The sequence below is a fragment of the Chrysemys picta genome, chromosome 6 (assembly GCF_011386835.1).
Source record: "Chrysemys picta bellii isolate R12L10 chromosome 6, ASM1138683v2, whole genome shotgun sequence".
NCBI classification, from domain to species: domain Eukaryota; kingdom Metazoa; phylum Chordata; order Testudines; family Emydidae; genus Chrysemys; species Chrysemys picta.
The window spans coordinates 117,773,991-117,791,415 of NC_088796.1; the positions used below are offsets into that span (position 1 = coordinate 117,773,991).

Here is a 17,425-nt window from a genome sequence, read left to right on the forward strand (position 1 = left end):
GTTCTTACTTCTTGCTGTCAATACACTTCATCCATTAGGTTTGGTAATATATAACAAAACTCTCTTTGTTCATAATTCATCTCCTCTCCCAGCCACCTTGGCCCAAACAAACACCTCAACAGACAAGAAAACATACTTACCTCCATTCTATTGGGAAGGCACATGAGCCAGCCACAACAGGAGCCAGGTTTGGGAGAGAAAGGGAAAAGTTTGTCAGTGACCTTTTACCCATTCTTCTTGAATGAAAAACTTAAAGGTTCATACAGGAAATGTTCTGCCATTCTCTTTTGTCATTGATTTGTAGTTTCTAAGGGAGAGGGAGGCCAAGACTTTGCTTCCTGGATGTGTTTTGGGAAGAGAGGAAGGAGAATGAATTAGGAACAGGAATGCGTTTTCTGTGAAATTCTTGCTGAAATGGATGGTGAGATCCAAGTGCCAATGGCGCTGGTTCTAGCAGGCCAGCAGATCAGCAGTTGGTGGCCACATAATGTAGGGCCTTGAACAGAGGCGCCGACTTTCTAATTTCCTGGGCGATGCTTGACCCCCTGCTCCGTCCCGGGTCCCACCCCCACTCCACCCCTTCCACAAGGCCCTGCCCCACCTCTTCCCACCCCCCTTCCTGCTCCTCGCTCCATCCTCACCCCACATCTTCCCGCCCCATTCCTCCCCAAAGTGCACCATACCCTCACTCCACCCCCTTCCCCCAGCTCCTCCTGCACACCGCTGAACAGCATCTGTGGCGGGTGCTGGGAGGGAGGGGGAGCACCCACTATTTTTTTTCCCATGGGTGCTGCAGCCCTGGAGCACCCACAGAGTCAGCACCTATGGCCTTGAAGGTTAAATTGTGGCTCAACCTACGTGCCTGTGCAGGATACCAGCACAGCACGTGGGGAAGAGCATCCAGAGCTGGGCAGAGAGTTAACAGGCGGGGGTCAGGAATGACTGGAGCACTATCTTTACCCCCCACAATATGCCAGCAAGCGCAGCTGAGCTGGCAGAGAAAAAAGTAATTTGCTCCCGATAAGGGACTGACACAGATTACTTCCCTCCTGGGCCAGGGGGAACCGTGGAGTGAATTGGAACTGGCTTTTATCTTGGGCAGTACAGCTACAAACTGCCCTTTACTCAGGACTTATGGTAATCCTGCCATCAAGCCTGAAGTGTTCTCTTGTAAGAAGCTCTAGGTCTTTTGGGGGTGATGGGAAAACAAACCAACTCCTGAATAGGGGAGGGGCAAACTATCTTCTTTTGGTCACTAACTGCTAGTGCAGGAATGAATTGGGCCCTCAGTTTATCCTGCAATAATCAACAGTTCCTCCCTGCTTTATCATACCAGTTCACAGCACAGGAGGTCTCCCCACCAAAGCACAGTTCAGTTAACAAACAGAGAAGTCACCTAAGGACCAGTAGCTGCACGGCCCTGCAATCTCACTCTGTGTGTGTGGCGGGGGAACCCGTTCTGCCACCAAGCTCCATGGTTTCTTTGATATAACAAGATGCTAGTAGCTCATTGAGGTTATTTTCACTTTGCCGTTAGGTGATATTAATACTGTGACTTCCTCCACAAGGATGAGCTTACACAGCACTTCTGGGACCCAGCATGCAAGACAACAGCAAGTAAGCAGGAAATGACAGCTGTGCCAATCTCTGTAGCGTAATGATATACACCGCTACCTCGATATAATGCGACCCGATATAACACAAATTCAGCTATAACGCAGTAAAGCAGTGCTCCGGGGGGGCGGGGCTGCGCACGCCAGTGGATCAAAGCATGTTCGATATAACATGGTTTCACCTATAACACGGTAAGATTTTTTGGCTCCCGAGGACAGCATTATATTGAGGTAGAGGTGTATAAGGAAATAGCCCAGCAGGGGGTTGCACTTGTGGTCAAATTTAACCCACTGTAAATTATTATTAAGTAGAGCCCCTCACATCCTCCAAAGCTTCTTCTCCTACTCCTTCCTCCTGACAGGAGAAAGTTAATGCTGGGTGGCAAGATGCTTAGTAAAAGCCTTTTCTTTTCAGCATACCTGACACAGTGATAGTCGCTGCAGCTTTTGCAGTACCAAAGGTTTTGCTGTGTTTGTTGGTGGCAATGCATGTGAACAAGCCCGGCCTGGTGACGTACGCTTGCAGTCGGGAGTCGATCACTCTGTCTTTCACACTTTCGACTATAGATCCCGCAGAAACCTAAAAGATCAAAGAACAGAACAATGGGTTGGGGGTTGGTTGAGGGGGTGTTTTTTTTAAAAAGACAATTTTTAAAATAAACAAACAAAGCTGAACCAGGTGGATTAAAGTGGCAGTGAGTTAAAGTACGGCACGGTCAGAAAGGGGACTGCATAAAAATGGCACCTTCGTAACAGCTGACTTTACGGACAAAAGCAAGTTTTAATAGTCTGGATTTTCAAATCACTGGAGATTTTGGGATGCCCAATGTGAGACATCTTTAATGAGTCTCTTTTTCAGAAGGTGGGTGTTCCACACTTTCTAAAAACAGAGCCTAGCGTGTTTTATCCCAGTTAGCAGTGCAAAGCCAACGCAGTGGGGAGTCTGATTCCTTTCTGTTTCATGTTACATCAATAACTATTAACTAAACTGCAACTTCACAGAGTAATATTGAGGTTTGTAATTGAGTTGAGGATCTGGTCCAGGATCTGTCTTTATTGGTGATGATACATGAGCCACAAAGAACATTGCATGGCTTTGAGATTGCAGGCCTCACTGGTAGGGGAAAAAAATCTTGTTACTTGTAAACTGAGCAAATTTCCCTTTGAATTCACTGCATTTCTTTAAATATGGCAGCCAAGGATTAGGTGGAAAATGGTTCAAATTTGAGATTTTTGAAAATTTTCCTGTCCCAAATTAGGACAAAAAGTCAAGATCTCAAATTTTCACAAACCATTTTTACACTTTTCAGGGTAGACCCATGCTTTAAGGCAGTGTTTGAACAGAACAAGTGCTCTGGCTCCAATGTTATGAAAGGTCTTTTTGACTTTGCACCACCCAGTAACATGTGAAAGAGTTCAGATTTGGTGCTTCTCTTTGCCCATTTCAGAAATCATAGAATATCAGGGTTGGAAGGGACCTCAAGAGGTCATCTAGTCCAACCCCCCGCTCAATCCATGAGTGAGCTGGGAGCTATGTGATTTTAGGCGGGGATAATTTTATGCTCCGTCTTTTCTTGTTGGTACAGCACTGACACTCACTGCAATTATAGATGATAGTCCATTATAGCTCCTGCAAAATCCTATCACAAAGTTAATGCTGAGCAGTTAGCCTACTCCACCACTGAGAGCCAGAGACAGTGTCAAACCATCACGAATAATTCAAGTGAGACTCTCTTCTGGATCCTAGCCGTGCTACCTGACAATGGGAATTAGGGCTAGTGATCTGGAACGTCTTTTTGCAGGCCCCATTTCAGCAAGGTACTTGAGCACACGTCTACCATGAAAGACAGGAGTAGTCCTACTGAAGACAATGGGACAATGCCCATGCTTCGAGTAACAAGTACCACACAGTGGAATATATGCTAATAATTCCTGAATCTCAAGAGGTTGTGTATTCTAGTGTAAATGCTTATCCAAAGCTAAGTTATACTGTCTGAACACTTCTGTCTGCAAAATTATGATTCATTACCCTCAACTCCCATTGAACTTTACTCTTCAGCTGGATATCCCATGAGAAGAAACTTACTTGGGAGATTCTCAATACCTCCCGATTGCAGTCAGGATGGAAACATTGTGGGTCCCATTGAAACTATTGGGAAATTTGACATCAACATCAATGACTCCTTGATTTCTCCCATCCTGGTGCTTTGTGAGCACTTGCACGTCTAGAATTGGCCTGACGAATTAAATGACTCTTTAAAGGTTGAGGTGTTTGGATTAGGATTTTGAGTTGCCGCTTATTTTATCAGAATCTGCTCACCCTCCCTAATCTGTGCTGGTTTCTGAGGTCTGTAGATCAGCACTGGACCATCAGGAAAATCCCTTCTTTACAGTTGGCATTTTGAGACAGATTCATGATCAGGCTCCGGATACTTTGTGATACTCCAGTACCAAAAAGCAGCCGTAAACTCACTTTAGCTGGGTGGTTAAGACAGCCTTATGGCTTCTTTTTATTGCTTGTGGCTCTAGTCTGTCAGATTTTGTACCATATTATTTTTAAATCAAGTGGAAAAATAACAAACTTCAAACCGTGGATCCATTTTGATTCAGGGTGTGCAGCATCCATGTTTTTAGGATTCATTGGCTAATGGCTAGTGGCTCTCAGTTTCTGGTGTATTCCCATATATGCACAGGTTACTGAAAGCCGCTATGGGGAGGGAGTCAGGAAGCAGGAAGGAGCAAGTGAGGAGGTCTCTGGAGCCAGAATCAAACTGGAGAGAGGCAACAGGGCCAGGGAAGGAGTTGGGCCATATTTAGAATGGCTACTGCCACACGGCAGGAATAATTTTTAGTATCAGTTATCCAGTGTGATGTTAGGAGTGAGATTTCTATTAACAGGAATCAGTTCTAGTTCAAGAATTCCTGTCATCCCAGTCGGAGGTCTTGCCTGTAGAAAATATCTGGCAACAGCTTTAACTAAATGTGTGTCTTCCAAATAGCACAATACTATTGAGGTCACACATATTCAGTTTGGTTGCGCATTGTACCAGCGTTTGAAATCGGCAGAGTGGAGGACTGTGGCAGGACTTACTCACCCCCAGAGTGCAGGATGTAGCAGCTATCTTCTGCTCTAGCGCCTCCTGCTGGTCACCTGCTTCTGGCCCCAGTCTTGTGTGTCTCAGCCCTTCGTCTAAGTCACCTAAGTTCCAACCCCTTCTGGGGTGTTATAAACAAGCCCAAACTAAACTGAATAGTTCTTCTGCCCTCTTGGGCTACTCAAGTCTTCTCTACTTACAGACACCATCTCAGGGCTTCCCTTGCTACCTGTGCTACCCCTGTTGTCTCTGTCTGTGCACCCTAGCCCATGGCTTCTCTCAGTCCGAGAGACCTGTCTCATCTGCCATCTCTTCCTCCTCCCCCAACCAAAATCCTTCAGTTTATTTATTAGGGCTTATCTCGGCCCCCTTTGGCCATGAGCCAATTAGCTGCTCACCTCCCTAGGAGCAAAGATGACTAATAAAGTGCATTGCTAGCCTTGCAGATGATGGGTGTTAAGCCCTATCACACAGATGCATACTATTATCTTTATTATCATTATCTATTTTTACTGGGGTAGTGGCTAGGGGCCCAAATTCTGGACCAGGACCCCATTGTGCTAGGAGATGAACAAACACAGAACCAAAAGACATTCCCGCCCCTTACATCCATGAAGTCAACTTCGGAGGAAAGGAATGCATTCTTTCTTAAACATTTACCTTTGTTCATGATTAGATAATTGAGCAAAGAGAGTTTTTGTCCTGCCCCCACTTCTTTGGATACAAAACTGCAATCCATTCTTGCTGGTATGGAAAAGGAATTTCTTCAGGATTTCAACCAGGTGTAATAATTGTTGAGCTAGTATGCCAGGCTGACTGGGCTTTAATAAGTTTCTTCGTTGAAATGCTTCTCTTACATCATTAGACCGTTCTGTTAGCTTCTCTGCAAGCATGGAGCCTGTCAGTCTTATTTTTCACCGAAACTCCTGATCCATGGATCACTGTCTCATATGTCTTGATATAAGCCTCCCTCCCTTCCTCTGCACTCTTCTTCCTGTGTATCCAATGAGTGCCAAAACATTAAAGGGTCTGAGTCAAGTCTGGGATCTTCTGTGGAGTTTTACTCAGTGGAATGGGCCTCGGAAAGGAAATCTGAGAACAGTGAGTCAGGACTGTTCCTTCTCAGCCTGGATCACACAATGCAAAATTCTTTGCTTGCCAGGTCAGTTGATAGAACTTTCAGGAACAGGGGGAAATAATCCAATGGCCAATTTCAGCTCAAGGCCTCTTTGTGTGAAAACGATCCCTCTTTGACTTTGCTTGCAAACAGCAAGAGCATAATGAACTGTCATTTGCATTATGTAAAACAGCCTGAGAAAGCCTGGGGTAGCTTTTGCTGTGTTGTTGTAGCCATGTTGGTCCCAGGATAGTAGAGAGACCAGGTGGGTGAGGTAATATATTTTATTGGACCAAAGTCTGGGGCCCAGATCTGAAGAAGTGCTCTGTGTAAGCTTGAACGCTTGACTCTCTTGCCAACAAAAGTTGGTCCAAAAAAAGATATTACCTCGCCCACCTTGTCTTTCTGATGTAGCTCTTGAAAATTTCAGGTAATTGTATTTTTAGACCTTACTAATTGGCTGTTAATTTTTCTACTTGGAACCTGAGATTGTCTTCATTAAATGTATTGATTCCCTTTACTTGTTAAAGAAATTGCTTACGTTTTTTCCCCCTGTAGGATTTTCTTTAACTGTTTTAAATTCTATTTTGGAATGTAAGAAAGAAGAGGCTTTTACCATATCTTTGTGTTTAGCTTAATTCTCCCTTGCAGTACAACAGAGAGCTATAGTTCAGTCCCGGGATGTCTTGCAACGACTAACGAGGGGAAACAGAATTGGAACAGTATTTTTGTTTGTTTGTTCATTGGGAAGTCAAGACAGCTGCTGTTTAGAGAAACTTTCATCTTTCTGTTTCATGGCAGTTTAATTACTACAGTACAGTGCTTTCATCCTCTTTAAACTTCAGGACAATTACAGGTCAGCATTCAGAGACTATAACAACACAGACACTGCAGGGATCACATCCTCAAATTACTCGCTGTTGCTTGCTTGCAAGTCAGTCTTTAAATACATGTGCTCGATTCCACCTGTTTCCTGGTTTAACTTTAGTAGAGGCAGGCACTCATTGAAGAAAGGTCTCCTTACCATATTTAAAGCTATGTGGTCGGGAAGGCATTCCTCGTGGGACTGATTTTGCCTTGGAGGCATAGAGGCTGGAGCAGATCTGACCCCAGCCCAAACAATGCCCAGTTAAGCAATGGATTGAGTATACAAAGTTCAACCCTTGGCTGGAGGTCAGATGTGTTGGTCAGACCCTCGTTTCTCTAGGATAAGTGTGTAGTGACTGGATCTACACAGAACAAAGGCACTAGTAAATTACCAGGTCAAGCAAAGGAGCTGGCAGTTGAGGTGGGAGAAGATACTGAGGCCTGGTCTACCCCGGGGGGTGGGGGTGGAAATCGTAAGATACGCTACTTCAGCTATGAGAATAGCGTAGCTGAAGTCGACGTATCTTAGATCGACTTAGATTGACTTATTTTGCGTCCTCGCGGCACGGGATTGACGGCTGCCACTCCCCCGTTGACTCCGCTTCCGTCTCTCGCAGCGGTGGAGTTCCGGAGTCGACGGGGAGTGCGTTCAGGGATCGATGTATCGTGTCTCATCTAGACACGATACATCGATCCCCGATAGATGGATCATTACCCGCCGATCTGGCGGGTAGTGTAGACGTACCCTGATACTACAGATAACAGGCATTTAGGATCCTGTGCTGAGAGCTCCTTTGATATATTAAGGCCTATTTAGTGATAAGGGGAGGGGGGGATCTTGCTTTTCAGAAGGCTTTTTCAAAGAAGGCAGAGAATTCTGTGGTTCTACTGTTTTCTCAGCTGTTCTGCCGCTCCTCCATAGGAGCGTGATCTCAGACATAAGAGCAGCAGAAAGTGACTATGAAAGAATATAAGAACACACATTGCCCAGCACCCAGGAGAACACAACACAGAAATCTGGAGAGTGTATGTGAATGAGGGGGACTGCATGTGATTCATACTGAATGCATGAACCACAAGGCAAGCACATGGGAGTATAATGCCCCAAAGATGCCACAACTAGAAAGACAATGTAGGAGTCATCAGCTAGTGCTGTTACACATGGTCTTACAAGATCTTTTTCTTAGCATTTGGTCCCTGTTCAGTCTTGGACGCATTGTTGCTAGTTTTGTGATATTAGTACCTTTTGGTGGAGCGGTTGCAAGCAGCAGAAGAGTTTACTCTCTGTCTTAATCTCTGTAATTTGTTAATCCTTGGGACAAATTTTCTTCCTAGGAACCAGGGCTTGGCATTTGAGCTGCGATTCTTGAAAGAGGAGATTTCCTTGTCTGGTGTTTGTGACCACCTGTTTTCAAGGGCTGTTGTATACAGTGTAAAATTAACAAGTTGCACTAAAAAATACCCAGACTCCACCTTATTGATTTCTCCTCCAACGGAAAACTGATCTGCAAGGCCCAGCATCTGCTAGCATTCCGCAGAAGGACGAAGATGCTGCCTACCTTTCTAGGTCATTACACAGTGCTCACTCCCCAAGAGCTTATGCCACCAGAAAGATATACTGTTGGAAATAGTTCCCAATAACATTTGTCCCTGCAAAATGGTGTTAAACCCAGCTATAAAAAACAGTTGTGCTATATGGGCCAAAAACTGAATGCGGAAAGACTCTGATTTTCATTAGGACCTCAAGCAAGCTTCCTTGCTCATCCACTTTGGGTACTCTAACATGTGCCCCTGCAGATGACAGATGAGTAGGTTTAGGGAGGTGATTTTACCTCTGTATATGGCATTGGTGGATTGGTAATAGAATCATGTCTTCTGGTGTCCACATTTTAAAAAGTATGTTGAAAATTGCACAGGATGCAGAGAAACAAAATGATTTGAGGGCTGGAGACAACGCCTTACAGTGAGAGACTTAGAGCTCAAACTGTTTAGTTCAGCAGAAAGAACATTGAGAGCAGACTTGATTATGGTGCATAAATACTTTCATAGAGAGTAAATACCAGACACTAAAAGGCTTCTCAATCAATGCAGAAAGGCGGAACAAGGGATAGACGTTAAAATCAGACAAATTCAAATTAGAAATAAGGCACGCTTTTTTAACAGTGACGGAGATTAAGCATTGGACCATATTACCAAGGGAAGTGGTGGATTCTCCAACTCTGAATGTTTTCAGATCAAGATTGGGTGCCTTTCCGGAAGATATGCTTTAGCCAAACACAAGTTATTGGGCTTATTACAGGGGTAACTGGGTGAAATTTAAGGTCCTGTGTTATACAGGAGGTCAGATTAAATGATCCAATGATTCTTTCTGGCCTTAAAGTCAGTGAACCTATCAATATTCTGTGTGGACAGATTGTTTACAGAGAGAACCATGCCATGGGACTGCTGTGAGATGTTAGTACCAGGTTGATGTTCTTGTAACTACAGTCTGGGGGGAAGGGATAAGCCAGGATAAATTAAAGCTAGACATCTTTATAACAGAGTCAGCATGTCATCTTTTCATGTATCTTTTTGCCCTATTATTATTGATCTATTTGGCTACCAATCAAAGGGATCATTAAAAGGAAAGTCAGAAAAGATGGCGAGAAAAGCCCCATAAAACACTAAATCAGACATGCAGACCTGCTGATGTAGAGCACTACTAATAATAACCGTATTGCATACTTCTATAATGCTTTGCACCTAAGGATTACCAAGCACTTTGCAATCATTAAGAGGTCACTCAACACAACACCTCAATGAAGCAGGTAAGCACTGTACAATTATCCACAGTTTACAGAGGGGGGAAATGAGACTCAGAGAGGTTCAATGATTGGTCCAAGGTGGCACGCCACATCATTTCAGACAGGAATAGAACCCAACTTCCTGGCTCCCGCTTCTGCGTTTTATTCATTAGATCATGCTTCTTCCTGATGCCAGTCCTCATTAGTCAGAGGTATCAAAGGGGCACTTACAGCTTTTCCATTTTCAAGCCATGTGATAGTGGGAACGGGAATGCCAGTTGCCGTGCACCGCAGAGTCACCACAGACCCAAAGGTGACATTGTGGGATTCAGGAGCCTTCAGGATTCTGGCAAAAACTGTTAAGAAGAAAAAAGGTACTAGTTAAGTGACTATTTAAAGATGAAGCTCAGATACTCTTCCTCTTCAGTAAATCTTGAAAGAGGTGGCAGTCCAAGCCCTGCAGTGAATAAACACATTGCATAGATTCACTAGTAAATGAGATACCCTTTTTTCCCCAAGACTGTCATCTTTATGTACATTACACAATACTAGCCAAATTTTGCTTTCAGATTTTTGTGGGCAACTCCAACAAACTGCAGAGGCGAGTGCATGTGCAAGAATTTGGAGGACAGAGTTTGGTGTAGTGGGATAAACCCACGTACAGTGCATTGATGTGGGACAATTTACAATAAATGCACAACAAGCTATGTTTCTGCACGGCATAACCTGATCGCTCATCTACAAATAGTGAAAACTATTTTAAGCTATCGCCCAAGGGACCAGCAGAAATCAGTCATGCACACCATTAACAAGGCGTGGGGGAGGTGCCTTTCATTAAAGTTCAGACAGAATTGTACTGGGAACCTCCAAGAAGGTTTTACCACAGAAGATCCCCCGACTCCTGAAATTCTCCACTCCCATCATATCCTCCACCAAGGGAGGAGTGGCTAGCATTGCACTGAGAGGCAGAACTTGCGGAGGTCAAGGGAAAGCAGGATCCAAGGGCAGCCATGAGCTGTGTCTCTGGCCCCACACTGCTCCATACCCCGTCCACACCCAGTGCTGGCAGCATGTCAGCTAGTGGTCACAAAATAGGAATTTTTCTGCAATAATCGTTTACCTTTTTTGGCAAAAAAAATCAAAACTGAAATATTTAGATTCTGAAATGCCGCCACATTGCCTCGTGATCCCATTCTCCTTGATTGGCCAGGCTCCCTCGTCAGACGAGTCTCCCCTGATGCACCACGGGCACCTCTCTTGGCGAGGGGAGGCAGTGCATCATGGGGGTCCCTGAGCCTGGTGCATAATGGGAGAGGGAAAGCTGGAACGACCACATTGCTATTTTTAGTGCACTAGCTTGAGCCTGGCTTGTACAAGTCTAACTACCTGGGCAGGGAGACTCGCTCCCAGCTGTCGTGTAGACATACCCCAACAGTCTGGGCCTTTACTATAGAGTCATTAGTGTGTCTCCATCGTCTACAAACTCTCTTCAGTGAGCGATGTAGGGGTCTTTTCTTCTGAAAGACCACATACATACAAGACTAGCATTAGCATGAAAATAATTTCCTTATTCATTGTCTTGGGAAGGTAATTTTAACACATTATCTTCCTATATCCTTGAACCTGGTGTTTGCGCTGTATATAGAAATGAGCACTTGTACTACACAGGTTTCATCTAGTTTCACAGGACCTAAGTTAGCTATTTACATTTTGCTCTGGTTATGCAGGCTTGGCAGAATTCGATTTTATATATATTGTGACAACGTTCCTCCTCTATCTTGGTGGGTCTTGCGCTTATTGGTGGATTTTCTTGCCTCAGAGATTCACCATGTGGGTTGGGAAACAGCCCAGAGACCTTCCCCTCTGGAAGAACCCACAGTCCAGGTCAATTGGGAGGTTTGGGGGGAACCCGGGCCCGCCCTCTACTCCGGGTTCCAGCCCAGGGCCCTGTGGATTGCAGCTGTCTATAGTGCCTCCTGTAACAGCTGCATGACAGCTACAACTCCCTGGGCTACTTCCCCATGGCCTCCTCCAAACACCTTCCTTATTCTCACCACAGGACCTTCCTCCTGGTGTCTGATAATGCTTGTGCTCCTCAGTCCTCCAGCAGCACACTCTCAGCTCCTTGTGCCTCTTGCTCCCAGCTCCTCACACTCGCACCACAAACTGAAGTGAGCTCCTTTTAAAACCCAGGTGCCCTGATTAGCCTGCCTTAATTGATTCTAGCAGCTTCTTAATTGGCTCCAGGTGTCCTAATTAGCCTGCCTGCCTTAACTGGTTCTAGCAGGTTCCTGATTACTCTAGTGCAGCCCCTGCTCTGGTCACTCAGGGAACAGAAAACTACTTATCCAGTGACCAGGATATTTGCCCTCTACCAGACTCCTGTACCCCACTGGTCTGGGTCTGTCACAATATATATATATTTTTTATGGATAATATTGATATTTATTTTTAAGTATTTGTTAAGATTTCTGTCGATTTAAATTTTCACAGTTGTTCAAAATAACAGTTTTTAAACTTTTTTTTTTACATTTTTATTTATTTAAATTTTTACAGTTGTGGGGAATTATGAGGGGGGTGTCAGACAATTATTTAATGACAGGTTATCCACAGAGATTAAGGAAGTTAGCTTTATAATTTTTAGGGCTGTCGATTAATTTCAGTTAACTCACGTGATTAACTCAAAAAAATTAATTGCGATTAATCGCAGTTTTAATCGCACTATTAAACAACAGAATACCAATTGAAATGTATTAAATATTTTTGGATATTTTTCTACATTTTCAAACATACTGATTTCAGTTACAACGCAGAATACAAAGTGTATAGTGCTCACTTTATATTACTTTGATTACAAATATTTGCATTTTTTAAATGACAAACGAAAGAAATAGTATTTTTCAAGTTACCTCATATGGATACTGTAGTGCAATCTTTTTATCGTGACTTTTTATCGTAACTTACAAATGTAGATTTTTTTGGTTACATGACTGCACTCAAAACCAAAACAATGTAAAACTTTAGCGCCTACAAGTCCACTTAGTCCTACTTCTTGTTCAGTGAATTGCTAAGACAAACAAGTTTGTTTACATTTACAGGAGATAATGCTGCCCACTTCTTATTTACAATGTCATCTGAAAGTGAGAAAAGGTGTTCACATGGCACTTTTGTAGCCAGCATTGCAAGGTATTTATGTGCCAGATATGCTAAACATTTATATGCCTCTTCATGCTTCGACCACCATTCCAGAGGACATGCTTCCATGCTGATGACACTTGTTTAAAAAAATGCGTTAATTAAATTGTGACTGAACTCCTTGGAGGAGAATTGTATGTCTTCTGCTCCATGGTTTTACCTGCATTCTACCATATATTTTGTGTTATGGTAGTCTAGGATGATGACCCCGCATATGTTGTTTGATTTAAGAACACTTTCACTGCAGATTTGACAAAACATAAAGATTTCTAAAGATAGCTACATCCAGGGGCGGCTCTATGTATTTTGCCGCCCCAAGCACAGCAGTCAGGCGGCTTTTGGCGGCGCGCCTGCGGGAGGTCCGCTGGTCCCGCGGCTTCGGCGTACCTGCTACCGAAAGCCTCCTGACTGCTGCCCTCACGGTGACCGGCAGGCCACCCCCCGCGGTTTGCCGCCCCAGGCACGTGCTTGGTGCGCTGGTGCCGCCCCTGGCTACATCCCTCAACCCAAGGTTTAAGAAAATGAAGTGCCATCCAAAATCTGAGAGGGACGAGGTGTGGAGCATGCTTTCAGAAGTCTTAAAAGAGCAACACTCTGATGCAGAAACTACAGAACCCAAACCACCAAAAAAGAAAATCAACCTTCTGCTGGTGGGATCTGACTCAGATGATGAAAATGAACATGCGTTGGTCCACTCTGCTTTGGATTGTTATCGAGCAGAACCCATCATCAGCATGGATGCATGTCCTTTGGAATGGTGGTTGAAGCATGAAGGGACATAAGAATCTTTAGCGCATCTGGCACGTAAATATCTTGTGACGCTGGCTACAATAATGCTATGTGGATATCTGTTCTCACTTTCAGGTGACATTATAAACAAGAAGCGGGTAGCATTATCTCCTGAAAATGTAACCAAACTTATTTGTCTGAGTGATTGGTTGAACAAGAAGTAGGACTGAATGGACTTGTAGAGCCTAAAGTTTTACATTGTTTTATTTGTGAATGCAGTTATATTTGTACATAATTCTCCATTTGTAAGTTCAACTTTCATGATAAAGAGATTGCACTACAGTATTTGTATTAGATGAATTGAAAAATACTATTTCTTTTGTTTTTTACAGTGCAAATATTTGTAATCAAAAATGCATATAAAGTGAGCACTGTACACTTTGTATTCTGTGTTTAAATTGAAATCAATATATTTCAAAATGTAGAAAACATCCAAAATACTTAAATAAATGGTATTCAATTATTGTTAACAGCGCAATTGTGTGATTAATCCTGATTAATTTTTTTAATCATGTGATTAATCACGATTAATTTTTTTAATCACTTTACAGACCTAATAATCGTTAAAACATCACATGTCAAAATATACAGTGTAAATATCCTTAAATCAAACTCGAATAAGTTCACAAGCAGCATTTTTCTTACTTTGCCTATCTGTAAGAGTAGATTATCATCTATGGATATATTTTTTGTTGGTTTGTGTGTGTATGGTATGAAATTGGCATTTATCGACATTGACCTATAAAAATCGAATCCTCCCAAGGCTATGGTAATTGCAGCTTTATATATCAGCAGTCTTTTTTTAGGATTCCATGGCAATCTATATGGGATACAAAAGTCTCTTCACAGTGGAGAAATTCCTTTGCACGCTGGAGCATTTAACATGCAGTCAGACATTCCACTGATGCAGTTTGTCCTACTATCCATAAATCTTGGAGCTCTCCCTAGAATACAGTTATTTTGAAAAGCTATTACCTTGCTAAGAAAAAACATGCTTTGGCCTGGTCTACACTATGACTTTAATTCGGATTTAGCAGCGTTAAATCGAATTAACCCTGCACCCGTCCACACAACGAAGCCATTTATTTCGAAATAAAGGGCTCTTTAAATCGATTTCTGTACTCCACCCCGACGAGCGGAGTAGCGCCAAAATCGATATTGTCATTTCGAATTAGGGTTAGTGTGGCCGCAATTCGATGGTATTGGCCTCCGGGAGCTGTCCCACAGTGCAGCATTGTGACCGCTCTGGACAGCAATCTGAACTCGGATGCACTGGCCAGGTAGACAGGAAAAGCCCCGCGAACATTTGAATTTTATTTCCTGTTTGCCCAGCGTGGAGAGCACAGGTGACCACAGATAGCTCATCAGCACAGGTAACCATGCAGGCCGATAATCTAAAAAGAGCACCAGCATGGACCATATGGGAGGTACTGGATCTGATCACTATATGGGGAGAGGATTCAGTGCTAGCAGAACTTCATTCGAAAAGACGAAATGCCAAAACTTTTGAATAAATCTCCAAGGGCATGATGGAGAGAGGCCACAATAGGGACTCAGATCAGTGCCGCGTGAAAGTCAAGGAGCTCAGACAAGCCTATGAAAAAACAAAGGAGGCAAACAGTCGCTCCGGGTCAGAGCCGCGGACATGCCGCTTCTACGCCAAGCTGCATGCAGTTCTAGGGGGGGCCGCCACCGCTACCCCACCTCTGACCGTAGATTTCGAGGTGGGGATAATCTCATCAGCTACACCTGAGGATTCTGTGGACAGGGAAGAGGAGGAGGACGAGCTTGGGGAGAGCACCCAGCACTCCGTTCTCCCCAACAGCCAGGATCTTTTTCTCAGCCTGACTGAAGTACCCTCCCAACCCTCCCAAGCCAGTATCCAAGACCATGACCCCATGGAAGTGACCTCAGGTGAGTTTAACCTTTTAAAATATAAAACTTGTTTTAAAAGCAAGCGTTTTTTAATTATTACTTTGCCCTGAGGACTTGGGATGCATTCGTGGCCAGTACAGCTACTGGAAAAGTCTGTTAACGTGTCTGGGGATGGAGCGGAAATCCTCCAGGGACATCTCCATGAAGCTCTCCTGGAGGTACTCCAAAAGCCTTGCCACAAGGTTTCTGGGCAGTGCAGCCTTATTCCGTCCTCCATGGTAGGACACTTGACCACGCCATGCTTGCAGCAAGTAATCTGGTATCATTGCATGACAAAGCCTGGCAGCGTATGGTCCCGGTGTTTGCTGGCATTCAAGCAACATCCGTTCTTTATCTCGCTGTGTAATCCTCAGGAGAGTGATATCGCTCATGGTAACCTGGTCGAAATATGGGAATTTAATTAAGGGGACGGAGGTGGCCGTTCCTACTGGGCTGTTTGCCTGTGGCTGAAAAGAAATCCTTCCCTGCAGTTAGCCAAGCGCGGGGCGGGGGGGGGGGGGAATTGGCCCAGAGGTTTTCACGTTTGGCTAGCAGGGATCTTCCCTGGTACCAGCCACGCGGTGGAGGGAGCGGTAAAGCGATCATCCAGAGAATTGGATGTGGGGGGTTAGTTTGTTTTCTGCTGCTGAAGGTTAACAGGAAAACCGCAGCACTCACCGGGCTTTGCTTCGTACGTGGGAAAGGAGGGCGCAGAAGCTGAAAGACAATGGCTTACCATGGCCGCATGCAAGCCGAATTCTGTTGCCTGGACCTGCATCTGTGATCTCTAGCAGCAAAGCCACAGGCACTCAATATTAAGAGGCAAAATGCGACCTTGCACAGAAATCACATGTGCTATGTAATGTGAATAGTGTTGGTCACCGTGAAAGAGTATAACCATTGTTCTGCAAAATGTATCTTTTTAAAAAATTCTCTCCTTTTTTCCCTCCCTCCAGCAGCTGCAAATTCTTCAAGCCTCCCTGCTCCGTCCCGAAGGCTATCTCAGATAAGGCGTCGGAAAAAGAAGACGCGAGATGAGATGTTCGCAGAAATCATGGAATCCACCCGCAGTGAAAGAGCTCATCTGAATGAGTGGAAGGACACGGTTTCAAAGTATAGGAAAGAAGCCAGTGAACATGAGGACATGAGGGACCAACGTGAGGACAGGAGAGATGCTCGAGATGAGAGGTGGTGGCAGGAAGATCAGAGGAGGCAGGATGCAATGCTGGGGCTGTTGCGTGAGCAATCAGACACGTTCCGGGATCTAGTGGAGCTTCAGGAACGGCAGCAGGATAACAGAGTGCCGCTACAGCCCCTGTATAACCTCCTCCCTCCTCCCCATGTTCCGTAGCCTCCTCACCCAGACGTGTAAGAACGCGCGGGGGGAGGCTCCGTACACCCTCCCATTCCACCCCAGTGGACAGCCCAAGCAAAAGGCTGTCATTTTTTTAACCTTTTTTTAGCGGCCTTATCCTTCCCGCCGATGTATAGAATGGAACCTATATTGAGGAGATATGTATACACATACAGAGAGCATGAAAAGGTGGGAGTTGTCTTACCAACTCTGAGAGGCCAATTAAGTATGAGAAAAAACTTTTGAAGTGATAATCAAGATAGATTCAATGTATTTGATAAGAAGTGTGAGAATACTCTCCCCTCGTAAGTATTCTCACACTTCTTATAAAACTGTCTGTACTGGGCTATCTAGATTATCACTTCAAAAGTTTTTTCTCTTACTTAATTGGCCTCTCAGAGTTATTCCCGACTGACCGGTAGCTGTCTGGCGTTGCAAGCTTCCACAGGGCTATCGCCACTCACTTCTCAACTGTGAGGGCTGCTCTCATCTTGGTATTCTGGCGCTTCAGGGCAGGGGACAGCAAGTCACAAAGTTCCATGAAAGTGCCCTTACGCATGCGAAAGTTTCGCAGCCACTGGGAATCATCCCACACCTGCAACACTATGCAGTCCCACCAGTCTGTGCTTGTTTCCCGGGCCCAGAATCGGCATTCCACGGATAGAACCTGCCCCATTAACAACATGATCTCCAAAGCA

The 17,425-nt window shown here is 44.4% G+C and overlaps 1 protein-coding gene across 1 annotated transcript in view; it reads right to left on the bottom strand.

The window, feature by feature from the left end:
• The window catches only part of MUSK (muscle associated receptor tyrosine kinase), an 82,593-nt gene that overhangs the window by 32,367 nt on the left and 32,801 nt on the right, over positions 1-17,425 (bottom strand). Inside the window, exons 6-8 of the mRNA XM_008168750.4 lie at positions 9,707-9,831; positions 2,034-2,193; positions 141-147 (exon numbers count right to left, since the gene is read on the bottom strand). Of these exons, the coding sequence (XP_008166972.2) occupies positions 141-147; positions 2,034-2,193; positions 9,707-9,831 (292 nt within the window). The remainder of the gene's footprint in view (positions 1-140; positions 148-2,033; positions 2,194-9,706; positions 9,832-17,425) is intronic.